The sequence below is a fragment of the Schistocerca serialis genome, chromosome 7 (assembly GCF_023864345.2).
Source record: "Schistocerca serialis cubense isolate TAMUIC-IGC-003099 chromosome 7, iqSchSeri2.2, whole genome shotgun sequence".
In the NCBI taxonomy this organism is placed as follows: domain Eukaryota; kingdom Metazoa; phylum Arthropoda; class Insecta; order Orthoptera; family Acrididae; genus Schistocerca; species Schistocerca serialis.
In genome coordinates, this window is record NC_064644.1 from 529,515,954 (window position 1) to 529,534,614 (window position 18,661).

At 41.7% G+C, this 18,661-nt stretch overlaps 1 protein-coding gene across 1 annotated transcript in view; it reads left to right on the plus strand.

Moving 5' to 3' along the window:
• Positions 1-839: 839 nt before the first annotated feature.
• The window catches only part of LOC126413209 (modular serine protease-like), a 215,597-nt gene continuing 197,775 nt past the window's right edge, over positions 840-18,661 (plus strand). The window contains exon 1 of the mRNA XM_050083106.1: positions 840-891. Coding sequence (XP_049939063.1) covers positions 840-891 — 52 coding nt within the window. The remainder of the gene's footprint in view (positions 892-18,661) is intronic.

Sequence of the window (18,661 nt, forward strand, 5' to 3'; positions counted from 1 at the left end):
ATTAGTCGATAAACGACAACGTCATCTGAAAACAACCGAAGACGGCTTCTCACATTGTCTCCCAAATCGTTTATATAGATGAGGAACAGCAAAGGGCCTATAACACAACTATGGGAAATGCCTGAAATCACTTCTGTTTTTCTCGATGTCTTTCCTTCACTTACGTCGAAGTGTGACCTCTCTGACAGGAAATCGTAAATCCAGTCACATAACTGAGCCGATATTCCATAAGCACGCAATTTCACTACGAGCCGCTTGTGTGGTACAGTGTCAAAAGCCTTTCGGAAATCCAGGAATACGGAATCGAACTGAAATCCCTTGTCAATAGCACTCAGCACTTCATATGACTAAAGAGCTAGTCGTGTTTTCACAAGAACGATGTTTTCTCAACCCATGTTGATTGTGTGTCAATAGACCGTTTGCTTCGAGGTAATTCATAACGTTCGAACACAATACATGCTCTTGTTGAATTAAATCACAGCTGTGGTCCATATTTCATCTGCCGGTAAAGTGCTTCCACTTCGAGCAGTACATCGTATTTACACTTTATCTGGTAGTCTGTAAAATGCACGCCAGTCAAAGGAAATCATCGCAAACGATTAATGAATGTATATTAAGACCTTTATTCCTGTTTGTTAATACAGGTTGTTGCAGAGACAATGAATGATCTGCTTCAAATTGAGCGCAAACTTCCGTCAAACCTTGGTGTCTGCAAATCCCCATGTCCGAATTTCGCCAGCATTCCTTGCCCTGCAACGGTATTTGCGTCTTTCAAGCGATCGCTACAGGCTGCTGGCTTTCCGTCGCTGGGCAGGCTGTCCGTTATCCGGCAGTGTATAATGGACCTCCGACGAGGGCAGTTATGTGCTCTATCTCTGCTGCTCACTGCCTGTAAGTAATACTCCTTGTAAACATTCAGTCTTCCTCTGCGTATGATAGTTTTGAATAACATTGTTCTTAATGGAAGTTGTATACGTTTACTTACCGAATTGTTTCACTAGACCTACAAGAATGACATCTCAGCAACATTTCAAGCAATCCGTACTATTTGTTGAGATCACGTATCCAGTTTGTGCTAGTAGAGTTGTGCCCCACACGAGTAGGCCTGCCAATTACAGAGCTCTCTCCCGTTTATAGACTGCTTGTTACTGCATTTGCCGCTATCTACACGCATGGAACCTTTTTGTAAATATACTTCTGTTGAAATGGAAACACTCTCTATTGTAGAAAATGAGCTGTGTTTTACCAGTAATAGTGGGGGACGACTGACGTCTTAATGTTTCTCAACGAAAATATAGTATCGTAACCGTGATATGCTTCTAGGACGCGAAACAAATCTGTTCTGTGACAAATGCTGCTACGGGGAACATCGCAAGATTCTTTTGTTTCAAAGCCCGAACTTCTGTTTAAGATACACTTAAACAAACGTGTACAAAACTTTCGTTGAAAGGTAAAAGCCCTAATCTTGAGGCAGTGCAGTACATCGGTAGCATTCAGATATTACAAGTACTCGACCACGTCACACGTTCCAAGCCTATGGAACTTCAAAGTTTCAAGGTAAACTACTCAGCTCTCTCTCTCTCTCTCTCTCTCTCTCTCTCTATATATATATATATATATATATATATATATATATATATATATATATATATATATATATATAATATATTCATTTGTTAGTACGAGCGGTTAAGGACTCGGTACGTTTCAACATTGTTCATTATTCCAGTAGTGAACGTATGAACGGTCAAACTGCCGTATTCCAGTCAACCGTCAAACAAATGGAAAAATACATATATATCCCGCAAATAAGAACATACGCGTCCAGAAAACTGTTTTTAATCAAAATTTCATAAGTAGCGGAATAATCAGCTACCAATATATGGAGCAAAAAGGTTTTGACGGTATTTGATAACAAAGACTCACATCAAAAATCAAGTTAACTTACTGTTTTGTAGATATTGTATTTCAGTGTGTATATACGTATTCCTTCTCGCATATATTTCTATGTATTAAAACGTTTGAAAGACAATTTCCTATTATGTTTTGCACTTCCATGTAGTGTGCAGAATTTACGATACGACTTTGTCAAGAAAACCATACCGTATTAGATTTAGTTTTTGCCATTAATAAATTGAACGAGTTACTGTTTTAATCTCTTAATTCCGATAGAATAATCTGACAAAAAATGGCTCTGAGCACTATGGGACTTAACTTCTTTTCTTTTTATAAAACTTTTATTAAAAAAACAATGTTACACATTCCAAATACATACTAAGTTATACATACATGAAGTTATTTAAACAAAACGGTTTGATCATTTCAATTGCGCTGACGTTAAGGAAAGACAACAGAAGATTGTGTTACTGACTAAATCACCAGAAAGAATTAAATTAAACGTAAATACTTGAGAATGGCGGAAAGGAGATATGTAATAAAGTTGACTAGCCTTCCAACTACACTTTCTGGACATTAATTGAATCTAAGTATCTGAAGTGATCAGATCTATATAATCAGTCTTTCGCTGCAAAAACAGGCAATGTGCCAGCCATTGAATATTACATTTATCAGATAGAATCTTATGGTTTTAACCAATCGATAAGGACATTTCTATAAAAACTGTCTATTTCCAAATTTCTAGTATAAGCCAATAATGCACCTTTAATGTTTCGTGTTTGGCAATATTAGACACACAATCTCAATGTCACGTAAGTTCTGTACATTAGCTTATAAATTTCAAAAAACTAGTCTCTGAAGTAGAAAAAGCACACATCATAAATATATTGTAAAATCTTAAATAGTATCCTTAAGGTAACTACAATACATCACTGTCAACACAGTCTTCTTTTTTTATATTAACCAATGCCCATTCTTTCAAATACAATTTTTAGCTTATTACCGAACTTTTTCTTGTGATTCGAATAGATTCTAATTTTGTGGGACCCACACAGCATGCGTACCTTGAACTCTATGATGTTATCGGATCCTGCTTTGTTAAGGACGTAGTTAACAAAATTTCCCAGTAACCAGTACACTGCGTTATTTTTTGCTTCTTGGAAATAGCGTGCTTCAGGCCTGTGTATCAATGACAGCGATATATACTCAGGGGATGTTCTTGTAATCAAAGCTATTTGCTCCCGGATCCACTTCCAACTATTCATGTGACCACTGCAAGTATATCTACGAATTACTGTGTCAACTAGATGGCATTGTTGACATAAATTTGTTTCACAGAGTCCGATTGCGTACAGTCTTTCATTGGTGCTAACTATGTTGTTAACTGTCTTGTACCATGACGTTTTTATATTAGACGTGAGCACATTAGAACTAATGTTTTTCCAAATCTCAGTCCACTTAATGTTTGGAAACTGTCGTTCTATTTTGTTTCTTCCTTCGCTTTTATCTCGTTCCCGCATTATGGCTCTCGATGTTAAGTGTCGGGACTGCCTGAGTTCGACACTGACATAACTAAACTCAACATAGAAAATCCTCACGTGCTGTAAGCGACTGTAGACATTCTGCACGTCAGTCGGGGGAAGCAGGGTTGGAGGTTTAATGATCTAGAAAAGTTGGCTGGTTATGCTTTCTCGCGAGTCTCTTATTAAATTAACTTGCCTTTTGATAAAAAGAGCAGAGGCTTTATCCGTTATATCAGTTAATCCTAGTCCACCATTTTTAGGATCTAAAGTGGCTACTTTAGCAGGTACTCTGAACACTTCACCTCTCCACAAAAATTTTGTGATTTTGGACATTATTTTCCTCGCTATCATTCTCGGTATTGGAAACAGCTGGGCAGTATAATAAGCCTTAGCAAGGATGCATGAGTTGATATACTGTGTTCTTTGAACTTGGTTCATATATCGAGTTAAATTCTCTACAATGGCTCCTTGCACTTTATCTGCTGCTACTTTCCAATTTAAAGCAGTCATTTTCATAGGGCATGCTGTCAGGGTGATCCCAAGTGTTTTATGTTGTCGGACTAATTTTGCCCACTCGACGTTGATATTATCAAAACCTCTGAGATTTAACATCTTACTTTTTTTTCCGTTTGCATTGTCTCCAGATGCTCTACAGTACGAATCAATCACTGTTGCTAGCGTGGTTACCTCGTCATTATTCCTTATAATGACCCCTATATCGTCAGCATAGGCTCTTATAACTGTTTTATTTCCTGATAATGTTAAGCCTTTTAATCTGGCATGGACATGTCGGAGGAAAGGTTCCAGCGAAATTACGAAGAGCGACATGGACAGAGGACTTCCTTGAGGAACACCTCGTTGTATTTGCATCGGCCTGGATTGTTGACAATTCACCGCTATTTTAGCATTTATTCCAGTTGCTATGTTCTTAATCAACTGTATAACCCTGTCGTTGAAACCTATTTTCTTCAATGTCTGTAGAAGATATTCATGGTGTACTACTTCGAACCCCTTACAAAAATCTAAAAACAATAAAGCACACTTTATGTTTGTTACAGAAGTTATTGCAATGATATCCCTGAATTCCGCTAGATTTTGAAAAATGGTTCTGCCTTGCGCACAATTCTGATGTTGACTAATAATTTTATCTGTAAGGCATGAAATTCTCTTGTTTATTATTCTAGCTATTAATTTATAATCAGAATTCAGCAGTGAAATTGGACGAAAATTATTTAAATCTTTGTTTTCATTATTTTTTGGCACCAGAACAATTTTACTCTCCTTAAACTCAGTCGGAATCATTTTACTCTGAATAACCTCATTTACAATATCCGTGATTTTCGCACCTACTATTGGCCAGTAACGGATGTAAAACTCTCCTGGCAGACCATCCGGTCCTGGGGATTTTTTTGGTGGCGAGGCGCACAGAGTCTCATACACGTCTTCTTCACTGACAACCTCGAGAAAATTTTCGTTGTCATCTTCTGTCAGCTGTGGGGCTAGGATGTCAAGGAATTCTACCAAAGAAGCATCACTACTTTGATGTACAGAATATAGCTCGCGATAAATCTCGTCCATGATATCCTGCTGGGTTCTGAGAATCGTACCGTATTTTGTTCGAATTTCTTCAGTAAAAGTCCTTCTCCCGTTTTTCGTATGCTTCACTAAATGATATAGGGAAGTAGTTTCATCTGCTGACACCGAATTTGCCTTCTATTGAATTTCAACCCTTCCATTTGACTTCTCTTGATATTAAGTAACTTGGCTTTGACTTTTTTGATGTCTGCTATCCGAAGTGAGGAACCTGCTGAGACTTGATCATATAGATCTCTCAAAACGGAATAGTAATACTCTGTAGTGCATTTCATTTCCCTTGCGCTCTGGGCACTGTATTGAATAAGAACTTTCCTCAACTTTGGCTTTGCCATTTTAACCCACCAGTCAATAGCAGTGGCATATCTACTACGGGCTCGCAGGCATATTGCCCATGTTTCTTTAATCAGATCTTCTAAATCATGATTTACTAACAAGGAAGTGTTCAAATTCCACTGATTCTTGAATCGGCGAACCGGCTGTCTTGTTAAATTTATGCAAGCTAAGACACTTGAATGGTCTGAAAAGTACTTAGGAATAGTTTCTACTTTTGTCACGGAAGTTACAAGATTTTTAGAAATATATAGTCTATCAATCCTGCTACGTGATGTTGCCGTGACATAAGTGAACTCAACAGTGGAGGGGTATTTGATTTCCCATATATCCTTTAATTCTAAACCAGTAGCTAATTGTTTTAGTTCACTTAAGAAATTAAAATTAGGTAACTGATCTTTTCGATTTAAAACACAATTAAAATCACCTCCAAGTAATAACTGTCTTGGCGATTTCCTTAACAAGTATATCAAGTCTCCTTTAAAGAAACGTGCCCTGTCAGCTCCATGAGAACTTCCTGAAGGGGCGTACAAGTTGATGATAGTCACATCATAGACATTTAGTCCTATTCCCCTTCCGGATTCCAGTCATTCCACCTCGCTTACTGTAATCCCTTCCCTTACCAAAATAGCTGTTCCTACACTTGTTTCGGGAGACACATTTATGTAACTGACAAAACCGGGAATCACCAAATCCGAAATTAGAACTTCTTGTAACAGGGCAATATCAGTCGTGGATTCGTACAAAAATTCCTTAAGAGCCGATAATTTCAAACCGGTCGTGATTTTATTTATGTTTATAGTGGTGACAGAATAAGATTGCGTCATTGTGCTGTCACTATGTAGTTGTTTTGTTGAACTAATTTAGTTTACTGTGGTTCAGGGTTCAGTTAAGCTGTAACAGTTTTCTCGGAAGGCTGAACATGGAATAACACTTCAATCAGTTTATTAGTTACCGTCCCGTTTTTTTCTACTTCTGATGTTTCTCTTGTACCGCAAGCAAACTGATTTCCTGGTAAACTTTCTGGTTTTTCCTCCAGTGATTCATGTACGACCGTTTCGGACTGAACATTGTTTGGGCTTGGGTCGCCCCTACCGGATTTTCCCTTCCCTTGATTACGAACTACATTCTCATTTGGTTGCGTCGGTATTTTACTTCGCGGCTTATCTGGAGCAGCAGCAGACGCTTTAGCAGTTACGGTTGCCGGCGCCTGCCCTGAGGTGTTGACCGTGATTTCAGTCTGGCCACCACTTCCTCGTTCTTTATTAATTTCACTCACTTTCTGATCGAGGGAAACAAATGGAGACTGCAGTTTTGCAACCTCTCCCTGAATTTGTTTATTAACAGATATATTCTGATCTTTGCAATCGGCTACTGCACCTGTTGTTTCTTGCAAATTAATGCTGCTTACACCCCCTTCATTTTCTGGTACCGTATGTGTATTATCTTTCTGTTCATTTGTTTCCATTCGCATTTTGCCTTCAGATTCCTCTGCCTTCTCATCGCACGGTTTATGCTTGCGAAGTGAGGGAGTGGGACAAGACAGCTCGTCCTCTGAACAACTATCAGTTATCTCCAGAGGTCGTTTTTTCTGTTGCGTTTCAGTTTCACGAGTAGTGGCAACAGGGTTTCCTTTTGTTGTAACGGGGGAAATTGACTGTTCTCGTGAAGGGAGACATCAGCTTGGCCCGCTGCGTTAACATCCTCAACCAGTTGTTCTGGGCTATTCTTTGGTAACAGATCATTTAAGGTAAGCTTCTGACGCTGTATCAAATTACTTTTAAGAACAGTTCGCCGCGGACATTCCTGTCTGAAGTGGCCGGTTTCGTTACATATATGACATGTAGCTTCCTGACCTGTATAAACAATTTGTGCCTTATACCCACAAACAGTTATGTGAGACGGAATATTCGTCTTAACGTCCATCTCTACACAGCGGACCCCGTTAAAACACTGCAGTTTAAAGCGAGGCGACCATCTTTCATTTGCAATTGATTTAACGTCTCCGTAGTTTGAAAGAGCTTCCTTAATCTTATCATTTTCAATTTCAATGGGAAGATTCAAGACACGAACGGTTTTGTAATGAATGTCCGCTCTATAGATGGAAACCTTACTTTTATAACCATTTCTATGCACAAAATCTACTTCACAGCCCCACTTTCGTAACACTTTATCAACAGTCGAAGCACTGATTAACTTGAGAAAAACACAGTATTTTTCCTGATCCAGTTGCCAGGTATGAACGGTTTCAGAATTTAGACCAATTACCTGTGTAATCCAGTTATCTATTTCCAGGGATGTCGGCTGAACAGGACGGGATTCCTTGTCAAAAGCAAATAGCAGAGTATTCTTCCTGAGGTTTGTAGCCATGGTTAATTCAGCGAAGCAATTTCGGTTAAACAACCGAAATTCCAGGTAACAGCAGCAAGACCAGAAAGAGCGATCAGATCACAAGGAACAGGAACGAACACGGACGGCACTTGGCGAAGCACAAGTACAGCGATGTAAACACTGAAGTACAGCGCAACAGTCAACAGCGGCCACTCGCGAGCGCCGTTGAAACGGAACTGAGCCTAGAACTTAGAACTACTTAATCCTAACTAACCTAAGGACATCACACACGTCCATGCCCGAGGCAGGATTCGAACCTGCGACCGTAGCGGTCGCGCTGTTCCAGACTGTAGCGCCTAGAACCGATCGGCCACGACGGCTGGCAATAATCTGACACTTTGTACGCCTCACTTGCACTGTTCAGTTGCGTACAGTTAGACATGAAGTGGACTTTTCATGAGACTCAACCTGAACGTTCTCTTTATGTCGAATTGCAGTTGCCATGTGTTCTTCCATGCGTCCAATGAATCGAACTATGTAACTCTTACTACAAGCTTCCTCATAGATCACTGCACTCCCTTCGCAAGCTGGTTAGAGATCTTAAAAGATCTGTTTTTCTTTAGTAGGCGTCCAGTAGCATTTAATCGAAAGCTAATTGAAATATTACATATATTTAATTCACCAGTTAACCTATATCTATGGATATGATAACATGTATTAATGTATGCAGAGTGGGAGTTAGCTTTCAAATGAATGGTGTTTTGAAATTGTGTACTACTTGCCTTGGAGAGGGCTTTATTTGTCGCCTACCACCCGCCCTCCACTCCAAGTGGGTCATTTGGTTTGAACTCTGTTTTTAACTGTAGATGTTTTGGTACTAAAGCGAATGATAGATATGTCTAGGCAAAGTACGTAGTAAATAAGTACATAGTAAATGGCACGTGCATATCTATCATAATTTGTTCTGTTGGTAACGGAAACGAACACACCGTCACCCAACATTACCCATCACAGCAAAGGCTTAGATGTGAATAATTTTTTCTTCATGGTGTGTGTGTGTGTAGGTGGGGGGGGGGGGGGGGGAAGGGCGGATGTTGAGTTCTGTTGAAGTACAAGATCTTCATTCAGATCCCGAGATATGAGCATCTTAACTTTCATAAACTGTTTCAGCATTTAGAAATGGAACGCGCTTTGCATCTACAGAAAATTCTAATACAAGTGATTAGAAATAAAAGCACTGTAGTAAAAAAATTGAGATGGGCCTATGTGTAGATGTTGATGTACATCACTCCATAAATCGCGAGTTTTTAGTGTTTATAAATTGCATGTTATTTGACTCTCCAAATCAAATTATTTCCTTCTCAGCATTGTTTGATCTTGATACAAAGTACCGGTACTTTATGAAACACAGCACACATGTGAATAAATGTGCAAATCATTAGTCATTCTGAAGATTACTGTTTCTGAAAAGTATTCGTCCTAGAAGCGTTTTAGGGTTAAATATAAGAAGCGTGAAAAGTTTGACAGAGCACTGAAAGATCTAAGTCGAAACAAGGCCCCGGGAGTAGACAACACTCCATTAGATCTACTGAAGGCCTGGGAGATCCAGGCCTAACAAAACTCTACCATCTGGTGAGAAAGATGTATGAGACAGGCGAAATTCCCTCAGACTTCAAGAAGAATATAGTAATTCAAATCCCAAAGAAAGCAGGTGTTGACAGATGTGAAAATTACCGAACTATCAGTGTAATAAGTCACAGCTGCAAAATACTAACGCGAATTCTTTACAGACGAATGGAAAAACTGGTAGAAGCCCACGTCGGGGAAGATCAGTTTGGATTCCGTAGAAATGTTGGAAGACGTGAAGCAATACTGAACCTACGACTTATCTTATAAAATAGATTAAGGAAAGGCAAACCTACGTTTCTAGCATTTGCAGACTTAGAGAAAGCTTTTGACAACGTTGACTGGAATAGTCTCTTTCAAATTCTGAAGGTGGCTTGGGTACAATACAGGGAGCGAAAGGCTATTTACAATTTGTACAGAAACCAGATCGCAGTTATAAGAGTCGAGGGGCATGAAAGGGAAGCAGCGGTTGGGAAGGGAGTGAGACAGGGTTGTAGCCTGTCACCGATGTTAGTCAATCTGTATATTGAGCAAGCAGTAAAGGAAACAAAAGAAAAATTCGGAGTGGGTATTAAAGTCCATGGAGAAGAAATAAAAACTTTGAGGTTCTCCGATGACATTGTAATTCTGTCAGAGACAGCAAAGGACTTGGAAGAGCAGTTGAACGGAATGGACAGTGTCTTGAAAGGAGGATATAAGATGAACATCAACAAAAGCAAAACGAGGATAATGGAATGTAGTCGAATTAAGTCGGGTGATGCTGAGGGAATGAGATTAGGAAATGAGACGCTTAAAGTAGTAAAGGAGTTTTGCTATTTGGGAAGTAAAATAAATGATGAAGGTTAAAGTAGAGCGGATATAAAATGTAGACAGGCAATGGCAAGGAAAGCGTTTCTGAAGAAGAAAAATTTGCTAACATCGAGTATAGATTTAAATGTCAGGAAGTCGTTTCTGAAAGTATTTGTATGGAGTGTAGCCATGTATGGGAGTGAAACATGGACGATAAATAGTTTGGACAAGAAGAGAATAGAAGCTTTCGAAATGTGGTGCCACAGAAGAATGCTGAAGATTAGATGGGTAGATCACATAACTAATGAGGAGGTATTGAATAGAATTGGGGAGAAGAGGAGTTTGTGGCACAACTTGACTAGAAGAAGGGACCGGTTGGCAGCACATGTTCTGAGACATCAAGGGATCACAAATTTAGCATTAGAGGGCAGCGTTGAGGGTAAAAATCGTAGAGGGAGACCAAGAGATGAATACACTAAGCAAATTCAGAAAGATGCAGGTTGCAGTAAGAACTGGGAGATGAAGAAGCTTGCACAGGGTAGAGTAGCATGTAGAGCTGCATCAAACCAGTCTCAGGACTGAAGACAACAACAACAACGGGGAGAAGAGAAGTTTGTGGTACAACTTGACTAGAAGAAGGGATCGATTGGTAGGACATGTTCTGAGGCATCAAGGGATCTCCAATTTGGTACTGGAGGGCAGCGTGGAGGGTAAAAATCGTAGAGGGAGACCAAGAGATGAATACACTAAGCAGATTTCAGAAGGATGTAGGCTGCAGTAGGTACTGGGAGATGTAGAAGCCTGCACAGGATAGAGTAGCATGGAGAGCTGCATCAAGCCAGTCTCAGGACTGAAGACCACAACAACAACAATAACATAATAAGAATTGCATGTAATGTTGGGAACATCCATACCAAGTGTCTTTTTCTGCAGATGAATGTATAAATTGGGGTCTCTTCCGAAACCCTAGTATATATTTCATCCACATTTGACACACAAACAACAGACTTAATGAGCATCAGCACTCTGAGGTTCATAAACTTCTAGCTGCAGTATGAGCGAAAGATAAGACAAAAACAATTTTTGTAACCCCTGCCAGATTTGCTGTCCTATATGACTGGCGAATTGTATGGTAATGGTATCAGCTTGCGTTATCAACCTCTTTTGTAGTGCAGGAGTAAGAAACGCTTCGGAAGCTCTCAATGTGTAGGCGCCCTACACAATAGGCGTGTTGTGTTGCGGCAGTTCTATTGATTTGCTTTGCAGCGGCTACATCTGCAGATGGGAATAGCTGGGAGAATTCGAGAGGGGTAGAGTGTGCGATGAACAGAAAGGGGGCAGGGGAGAATGGATAGGGCGAGATGGCGCAGGAGTGGATGGATATAGATAGATATAGAGAGCCCAGAAGGGAATAGACAGCGAGAGGGGGCAGAAGGGGAGGGGCAGAGAGTGTGTGAAGTAGGAGGATGTGGATATAGTGGACGGCTGAGGAGTGATGTGATGGACAAAGTGAAAGAGAGAGAGAGAGAGAGAGAGAGAGAGACGGTGGAGATGGTAGAAAGAGGTAGGACAGGAAGGTGCAGGAGCCAGGTAGAAAATGTAGTGCAATAGTGGGCAGGTGCAAAAGGAAGAGGGGGAAGGAGATGAATAGAAATTGGGAGGGGAAAATGAGGACAGAGGGAGGGGAGGCAGATATGGTTGAAGAGAGGGGACAGAGGAGATGGACAAATAGAAGGATCAGGAGGAGATAAAGAGACAGAGAGAGGGGGGAGGAGGAGACATTCAAGTAGTTGGGAGGATGATGTGGAGGAGACACAGAGGGGGAGGGAGGGGAGGAAACGGAAAGGGGAGGTGGTATGTACAATATATGCACATGCAGACGAAGCCTCAGTGCAAAGACTAGTATGTCCTCCTAAATCACTTTATCATTGCAACCAAACATGATGCATATACAACTTGCTACATGGCAGCCAGGACTGTGGGGGTTAAAACCTCCTAGTTCCCTTACGATTGGAAATATGGGCAAATAAGCATTTTCACCCCTAATATGCAGGCTGATCTCCACAACATGCATTTTTGTGATTAGTATCGGTATGTCTAGCAGGGGCCATAGAAGTGGATGGGCATGGCTGAGCAGAGAGATATTTTTTTTTTTTTTTGGTCATCAGTCTACTGACTGGTTTGATGCGGCCCACCACGAATTCCTTTCCTGTGATAACCTCTTCATCTCAGAGTAGCACTTGCAACCTTCGTCCGCAATTATTTGCTTGACGTATTCCAATCTCTGTCTTCCTCTACAGTTTTTGCCCTCTACCGCTCCCTCTAGTACTATGGAAGTCATTCCCTCATGTCTTAGCAGATGTCCTATCATCCTGTCCCTTCTCCTTATCAGTGTTTTCCACATATTCCTTTTCTCTCCGATTCTGCGTATAACCTCCTCATTCCTTACCTTATCAGTCCACCCAATTTTCAACATTCGTCTATAGCACCACATCTCAAATGCTTCGATTCTCTTCTGTACCGGTTTTCCCACAATCCATGTTTCACTTCTATACAATGCTGTACTCCAGACGTACATCCTCAGAAATTTCTTCCTCAAATTAAGGCCTGTATTTGATATTAGTAGACTTCTCTTGGCCAGAAATGCCTTTTTTGCCATAGCGAGTCTGCTTTTGATGTCCTCCTTGCTCCGTCCGTCATTGGTTATTTTACTGCTAGGTAGCAGAATTCCTTAACTTCATTGACTTCGTGACCATCAATCCTGATGTTAAGTTTCTCGCTGTTCTCATTTCTACTACTTCTCATTACCTTCGTCTTTCTCCGATTTACTCTCAAACCATACTGTGTACTCATTAGACTGTTCATTCCGTTCAGCAGATCATTTAATTCTTCTTCACTTTCACTCAGGATAGCAATGTCATCAGCAAATCGTATCATTGATATCCTTTCACCTTGTATTTTAATTCCACTCCTGAACCTTTCTTTTATTTCCATCATTGCTTCCTCGATGTACAGATTGAAGAGTTAAGAGTGAAAGGCTACAGCCTTGTCTTACACCCTTCTTAATACGAGCACTTCGTTCTTGATCGTCCACTCTTATTATTCCCCCTTGGTTGTTGTACATATTGTATATGACCCGTCTCTCCCTATAGCTTACCCCTACTTTTTTCAGAATCTCGAACAGCTTGCACCATTTTATATTGTCGAACGCTTTTTCCAGGTCGACAAATCCTATGAAAGTGTCTTGATTTTTCTTTAGGCTTGCTTCCATTGTTAGCCGTAACGTCAGAATTGCCTCTCTCGTCCCTTTACTTTTCCTAAAGCCAAACTGATCGTCACCTAGCGCATTCTCAATTTTCTTTTCCATTCTTCTGTATATTATTCTTGTAAGCAGCTTCGATGCATGAGCTGTTAAGCTGATTGTGCGATAATTCTCGCACTTGTCAGCTCTTGCCGTCTTCGGAATTGTGTGGATGATGCTTTTCCGAAAGTCAGACGGTATGTCGCCAGACTCATATATTCTACACACCAACGTGAATAGTCGTTTTGTTGCCACTTCCCCCAATGATTTTAGAAATTCTGATGGAATGTTATCTATCCCTTCTGCCGTATTTGACCGTAAGTCCTCCAAAGCTCTTTTAAATTCCGATTCTAATACTGGATCCCCTATCTCTTCTAAATCGACTCCTGTTTCTTCTTCTATCACAGCAGACAAATCTTCACCCTCATAGAGGCTTTCAATGTATTCTTTCCACCTATCTGCTCTCTCCTCTGCATTTAACAGTGGAATTTCCGTTGCACTCTTAATGTTACCACCGTTGCTTTTAATGTCACCAAAGGTTATATTGACTTTCCTGTATGCTGAGTCTGTTCTTCCGACAATCATATCTTTTTCGCTGTCTTCACATTTTTCCTGCAGCCATTTCGTCTTAGCCTCCCTGCACTTCCTATTTATTTCATTCCTCAGCGACTTGTATTTCTGTATTCCTGATTTTCCCAGGACATGTTTGTACTTCCTCCTTTCATCTATCAACTGAAGTATTTCTTCTGTTACCCATGGTTTCTTCGCAGCTACCTTCTTTGTACCTATGTTTTCCTTCCCAACTTCTGTGATGGCCCTTTTTAGAGATGTCCACTCCTCTTCAACTGTACTGCCTACTACGCTATTCCTTATTGCTGTACCTATAGCGTTAGAGAACTTCAAACGTATCTCGTCATTCCTTAGTACTTCCGTATCCCACTTCTTTGCGTATTGATTCTTCCTGACTAATGTCTTGAACTTCAGCCTACTCTTCATCACTACTATATTGTGATCTGAGTCTATATCTGCTCCTGGGTACGCCTTACAATCCAGCATCTGATTTCGGAATCTCTGTCTGACCATGATGTAATCTAATTGAAATCTTCCCGTATCTCCCGGCCTTTTCCAAGAATACCTCCTCCTCTTGTGATTCTTGAACAGGGTATTCGCTATTACTAGCTGAAACTTGTTACAGAACTCAATTAGTCTTTCTCCTCTTTCATTCCTTGTCCCAAGCCCATATTCTCCTGTAACCTTTTCTTCTACTCCTTCCCCTACAACTGCATTCCAGTCGCCCATGACTATTAGATTTTCGTCCCCCTTTACATACTGCATTACCCTTTCAATATCCTCATACACTTTCTCTATCTGTTCATCTTCAGCTTGCGACGTCGGCATGTATACCTGAACTATCGTTGTCGGTGTTGGTCTGCTGTCGATTCTGATTAGAACAACCCGGTCACTGAACTGTTCACAGTAACACACCCTCTGCCCTACCTTCCTATTCATAACGAATCCTACACCTGTTATACCATTTTCTGCTGCTGTTGATATTACCCGATACTCATCTGACCAGAAATCCTTGTCTGATGGATTGTGAGATGGAGAGGGAGGAATGAGGGAGAGAGAGAGGGAGAGGAGGGAACAGGAGGAGGCATCTTGTGTAGGCAGTATTGACATTCGTTGCAGGGTCTACATTTTCGTATGGGCACAGCTGAGCAAAGTGAGAGGGGAAGTGATTGATTTTTAGCGAGGGTGAGGATGAGGTGGACAGAGAGATGGGGGGAGGAGGAGGAGATAGACAGGACAGAGGTGGAGGAGATGATGAACAGAGGGGGGAGGAGGGGATGTACAGAAAGAGGTGGGTAGGAAATGGACACAGAAAGGGGGGAGGAGTGGAGATGCAGGAGGAAGGTGCAGCGGGATAGTGGGCAGGTGGAAAAGGAGGATGGGAGAGGAAGAGATACGAGGACTGTTCAAAAAGTAAGGGGACTTCTCAAATTCCACAGGCAACGTACATTCGATTATCAATCTTTTTTTCGTTATGTTGGTACACATGCCCCGATCAGATGTTCACAGTCTATAGCATACTTCGTTTATTTTTGACAGATAGAAAGGTTAGACGTGTTTCCGTGTGCTCGGTGATTTTCGATTACTGTAAAAAACAGAGCAAAGAATTTGCATCAAATTTTGTGTGAAAAATGAAATCAAGTGCTCCAAAACACTTGAAATGTCGACAGTGGCATAGGGAGAGTCTGCTCTAAGTAAAGAAGCGTTTACAAGTGGTACAAGCTTTTCCAAGATGACCCAAAAGATGCCAATGACGGATCTCGCTCTGGAGCCCCAGCACATCAACAACAGATGATAACGTCGAAGCCGTGAAGAAAATTATTTTGGAAAATCGTCGAATTACAGTAAGAGAAGTTGCTGAGGGTGTTGGCATATCCGTCGGCTCGAGTCATGCGATTTTTTAGGATGTTTTGGGCATGAGACGTGTGTTAGCAATGTGTGTTCCAAAACTTCTCAATTTTGATCAGAAGAACCGTCGCATGAGCATCGCTCAGGAGCTCTTAAATGTTGTCAATGATGAACCTGACCTGCTCAAAGGGGTCATAACCGGTGACGAAACATGGGTTTACGGTTATGACGTCGAAACCAAAGCCCAATCGTCCCAATGGAAGCATCCCAGAGAGCCAAGACCGAAAAAAGTACGCCAAGCTCGATCAAATGTCAAAGTTTTGGTCACTGTTTTTTTTTCAATTACCGTGGCGTTGTGTATCGTGAATTTTTGCCTCAAGGTTGTACGGTCAATAAGGAGTATTACCTTTACATTATGCGCCATTTGCGAGACACAATACGCAAAAAATTTCTGTAATTGTGTAAAAACAATTCATGGCTTTTGCATCACGACAATGCATCTGTTCGCTCATCGTTGCTTGTGAGAGATTTTTTGGCCAAAACAACACGACAGTCATGCCTCAGCCACCATATTCACCGGACTTGGCTTCCTGCGACTTTTTCCTATTCCCGAAACTGAAGTGGTCTATGAAAGGACGAAGATTTTCGATGATTTAGGTAGTAAAAACTGCATCGCTGGAAGAACTCAAGGCTGTACCAAAAAGTGCTTATGAGAAGTGCTTCGAGGATTGGAAGAAGCGTTGGCACAAGCGTATCGTATCTGAGGGGGATTACTTTGAAGGAGACAACGTGAATATGGATGAATAAATAGATATTTTTTCATAAAAATATAAAGGCACCTTACTTTTTGAACACACCTAGTATGTAGCATGTCAAGCTTTTCCTGAATCAGTGCCCCCAGTATAGCTTGGTGTTCATTAGTAGACTTTGGAGTTTTCGTGACACCATGTTACTTGCCAATCTCCATGAGGTGACAGTAAGTAACACTGTTCTAGCCCTTACACCGTGAACTGCTTGAACTTCTGCCGTGGCGTTTGCTTAATTTCATTTCATTTAGCTACAAATACAGAGTAACAATGAACTATAAGTATATGAAATACACACATCAAAAAAAGTTTTGCATCATCTCGGTTCCGAGAGTTCCGGAACCTGTACAGAAATTTGGAATAGAGACCAAAATAAACATCATTTCCGCCCTTTTTATTGCTCATGAAAACCACACATTGCATGTTGTACCACAATACAGCGAGACCTTCAGAGGTGGTGGTCCAGATTGCTGTACACATCGGTACCTTTAATACCCAGTAGCACGTCCTCTTTCATTGATGTATGTCTGTATTTGTCGTGGCATACTATCCACAAGTTCATCAAGGCACTGTTGGTCAGATTGTCCCACTCCTCAACGGCGATTCGGCATTGATCCCTCAGAGTGGCTGGTGGGTCACGTCGTCCATAAAAAAGCCCTTTTCAGTCTCTCACGCATGTTCGATAGGGTTCATGTCTGGAGAACATGCTGGGCACTCGAGTCTAGCGATGTCGTTATCCTGAAGGAAGTCATTCACAAGATGTGCACGTTGAGGGCGCGAATTGTCGTCCATGAAGACGAATGCCTCACCAGTATGCTGCCGATATGGTTGCACGATCGGTCGGAGGATGGCATTCACGTATCGTACAGCCGTTATGGCGCCTTCCATGACCAGCAGCGTCGTACGTCGTCCCCACATAATGCCACCCCAAAACAGCAGGGAACCTCCACCTTGCTACGCTCGCTGGACAGTGTGCCAAAGGCGTTCATCCTGACCGGGTTGCCTCCAAACACGTCTCTGACGATTGTCTGGTTGAAGGCATATGCTACACTCATCGGTGAAGAGAACGTGATGCCAATCCTGAGCGGTCCATTCGGCATGTTGTTGGGCCCATCTGTACCGCGCTGCATGGTGTCATAGTTGCACAGATTGACGTCACCATGGACGTCGGGAGTGAAGTTGTGCATCGTGCAGCCTATTGTGCACAGTTTGAGTCGTAACACGACGTCTTGTGGCTGCACGAAAAGCATTACTCAACATGGTGGCGTTGCTGTCAGGGTTCCTCCGAGCCACAATCCGTAGGTAACGGTTATCCACTGCGGTAGTAGCCCTTGGGCGGCCTGAACGAGGCATGTCATCGATAGTTCCTGTCTCTCTGTATCTCCTCCATGTCCGAACAACATCGCTTTGGTTCACTCCGAGATTCTTGTTGAGAGCACAAAGTAACAATGCGGACGCGATCGAACCTCGGTATTGACTGTCTAGGCATGGTTGGACCACAGATAACACGAGCTATGTAGGTCCTTCCCGGTGGAATGATGAGGTGATCGGCTGTCGAACCCCCTCCGTCTAATAGACGCTGCTCATGCATGGTTGTTTACAACTTGGTGCGGTTTAGTGAAATCTCTGAACAGTCAAAGGGACTGTGCCTGTGAACATACACAGTCAACGTCTATCTTCAGAAGTTCTGGGAACCGGGTCCGCATCTCGTGGTCGTGCGGTAGCGTTCTCGCTTCCCACGCCCGGGTTCCCGGGTTCGATTCCCGGCGGGGTCAGGGATTTTCTCTGCCTCGTGATGGCTTGGTGTTGTGTGATGTCCTTAGGTTAGTTAGGTTTAAGTAGTTCTAAGTTCTAGGGGACTGATGACCTAAGCTGTTAAGTCCCATAGTGCTCAGAGCCATCATCATCTGGGAACCGGGGTGATGAAAAACTGTTTTTGATGTGTGTAAAATCGTCATAACTTCTGAACGTTTTACATTAGGTCGTTCAAACTGCATAGTTGGCCATGGGCATCATGGGAATTAGTATGGCTTGGCGATGAAGCC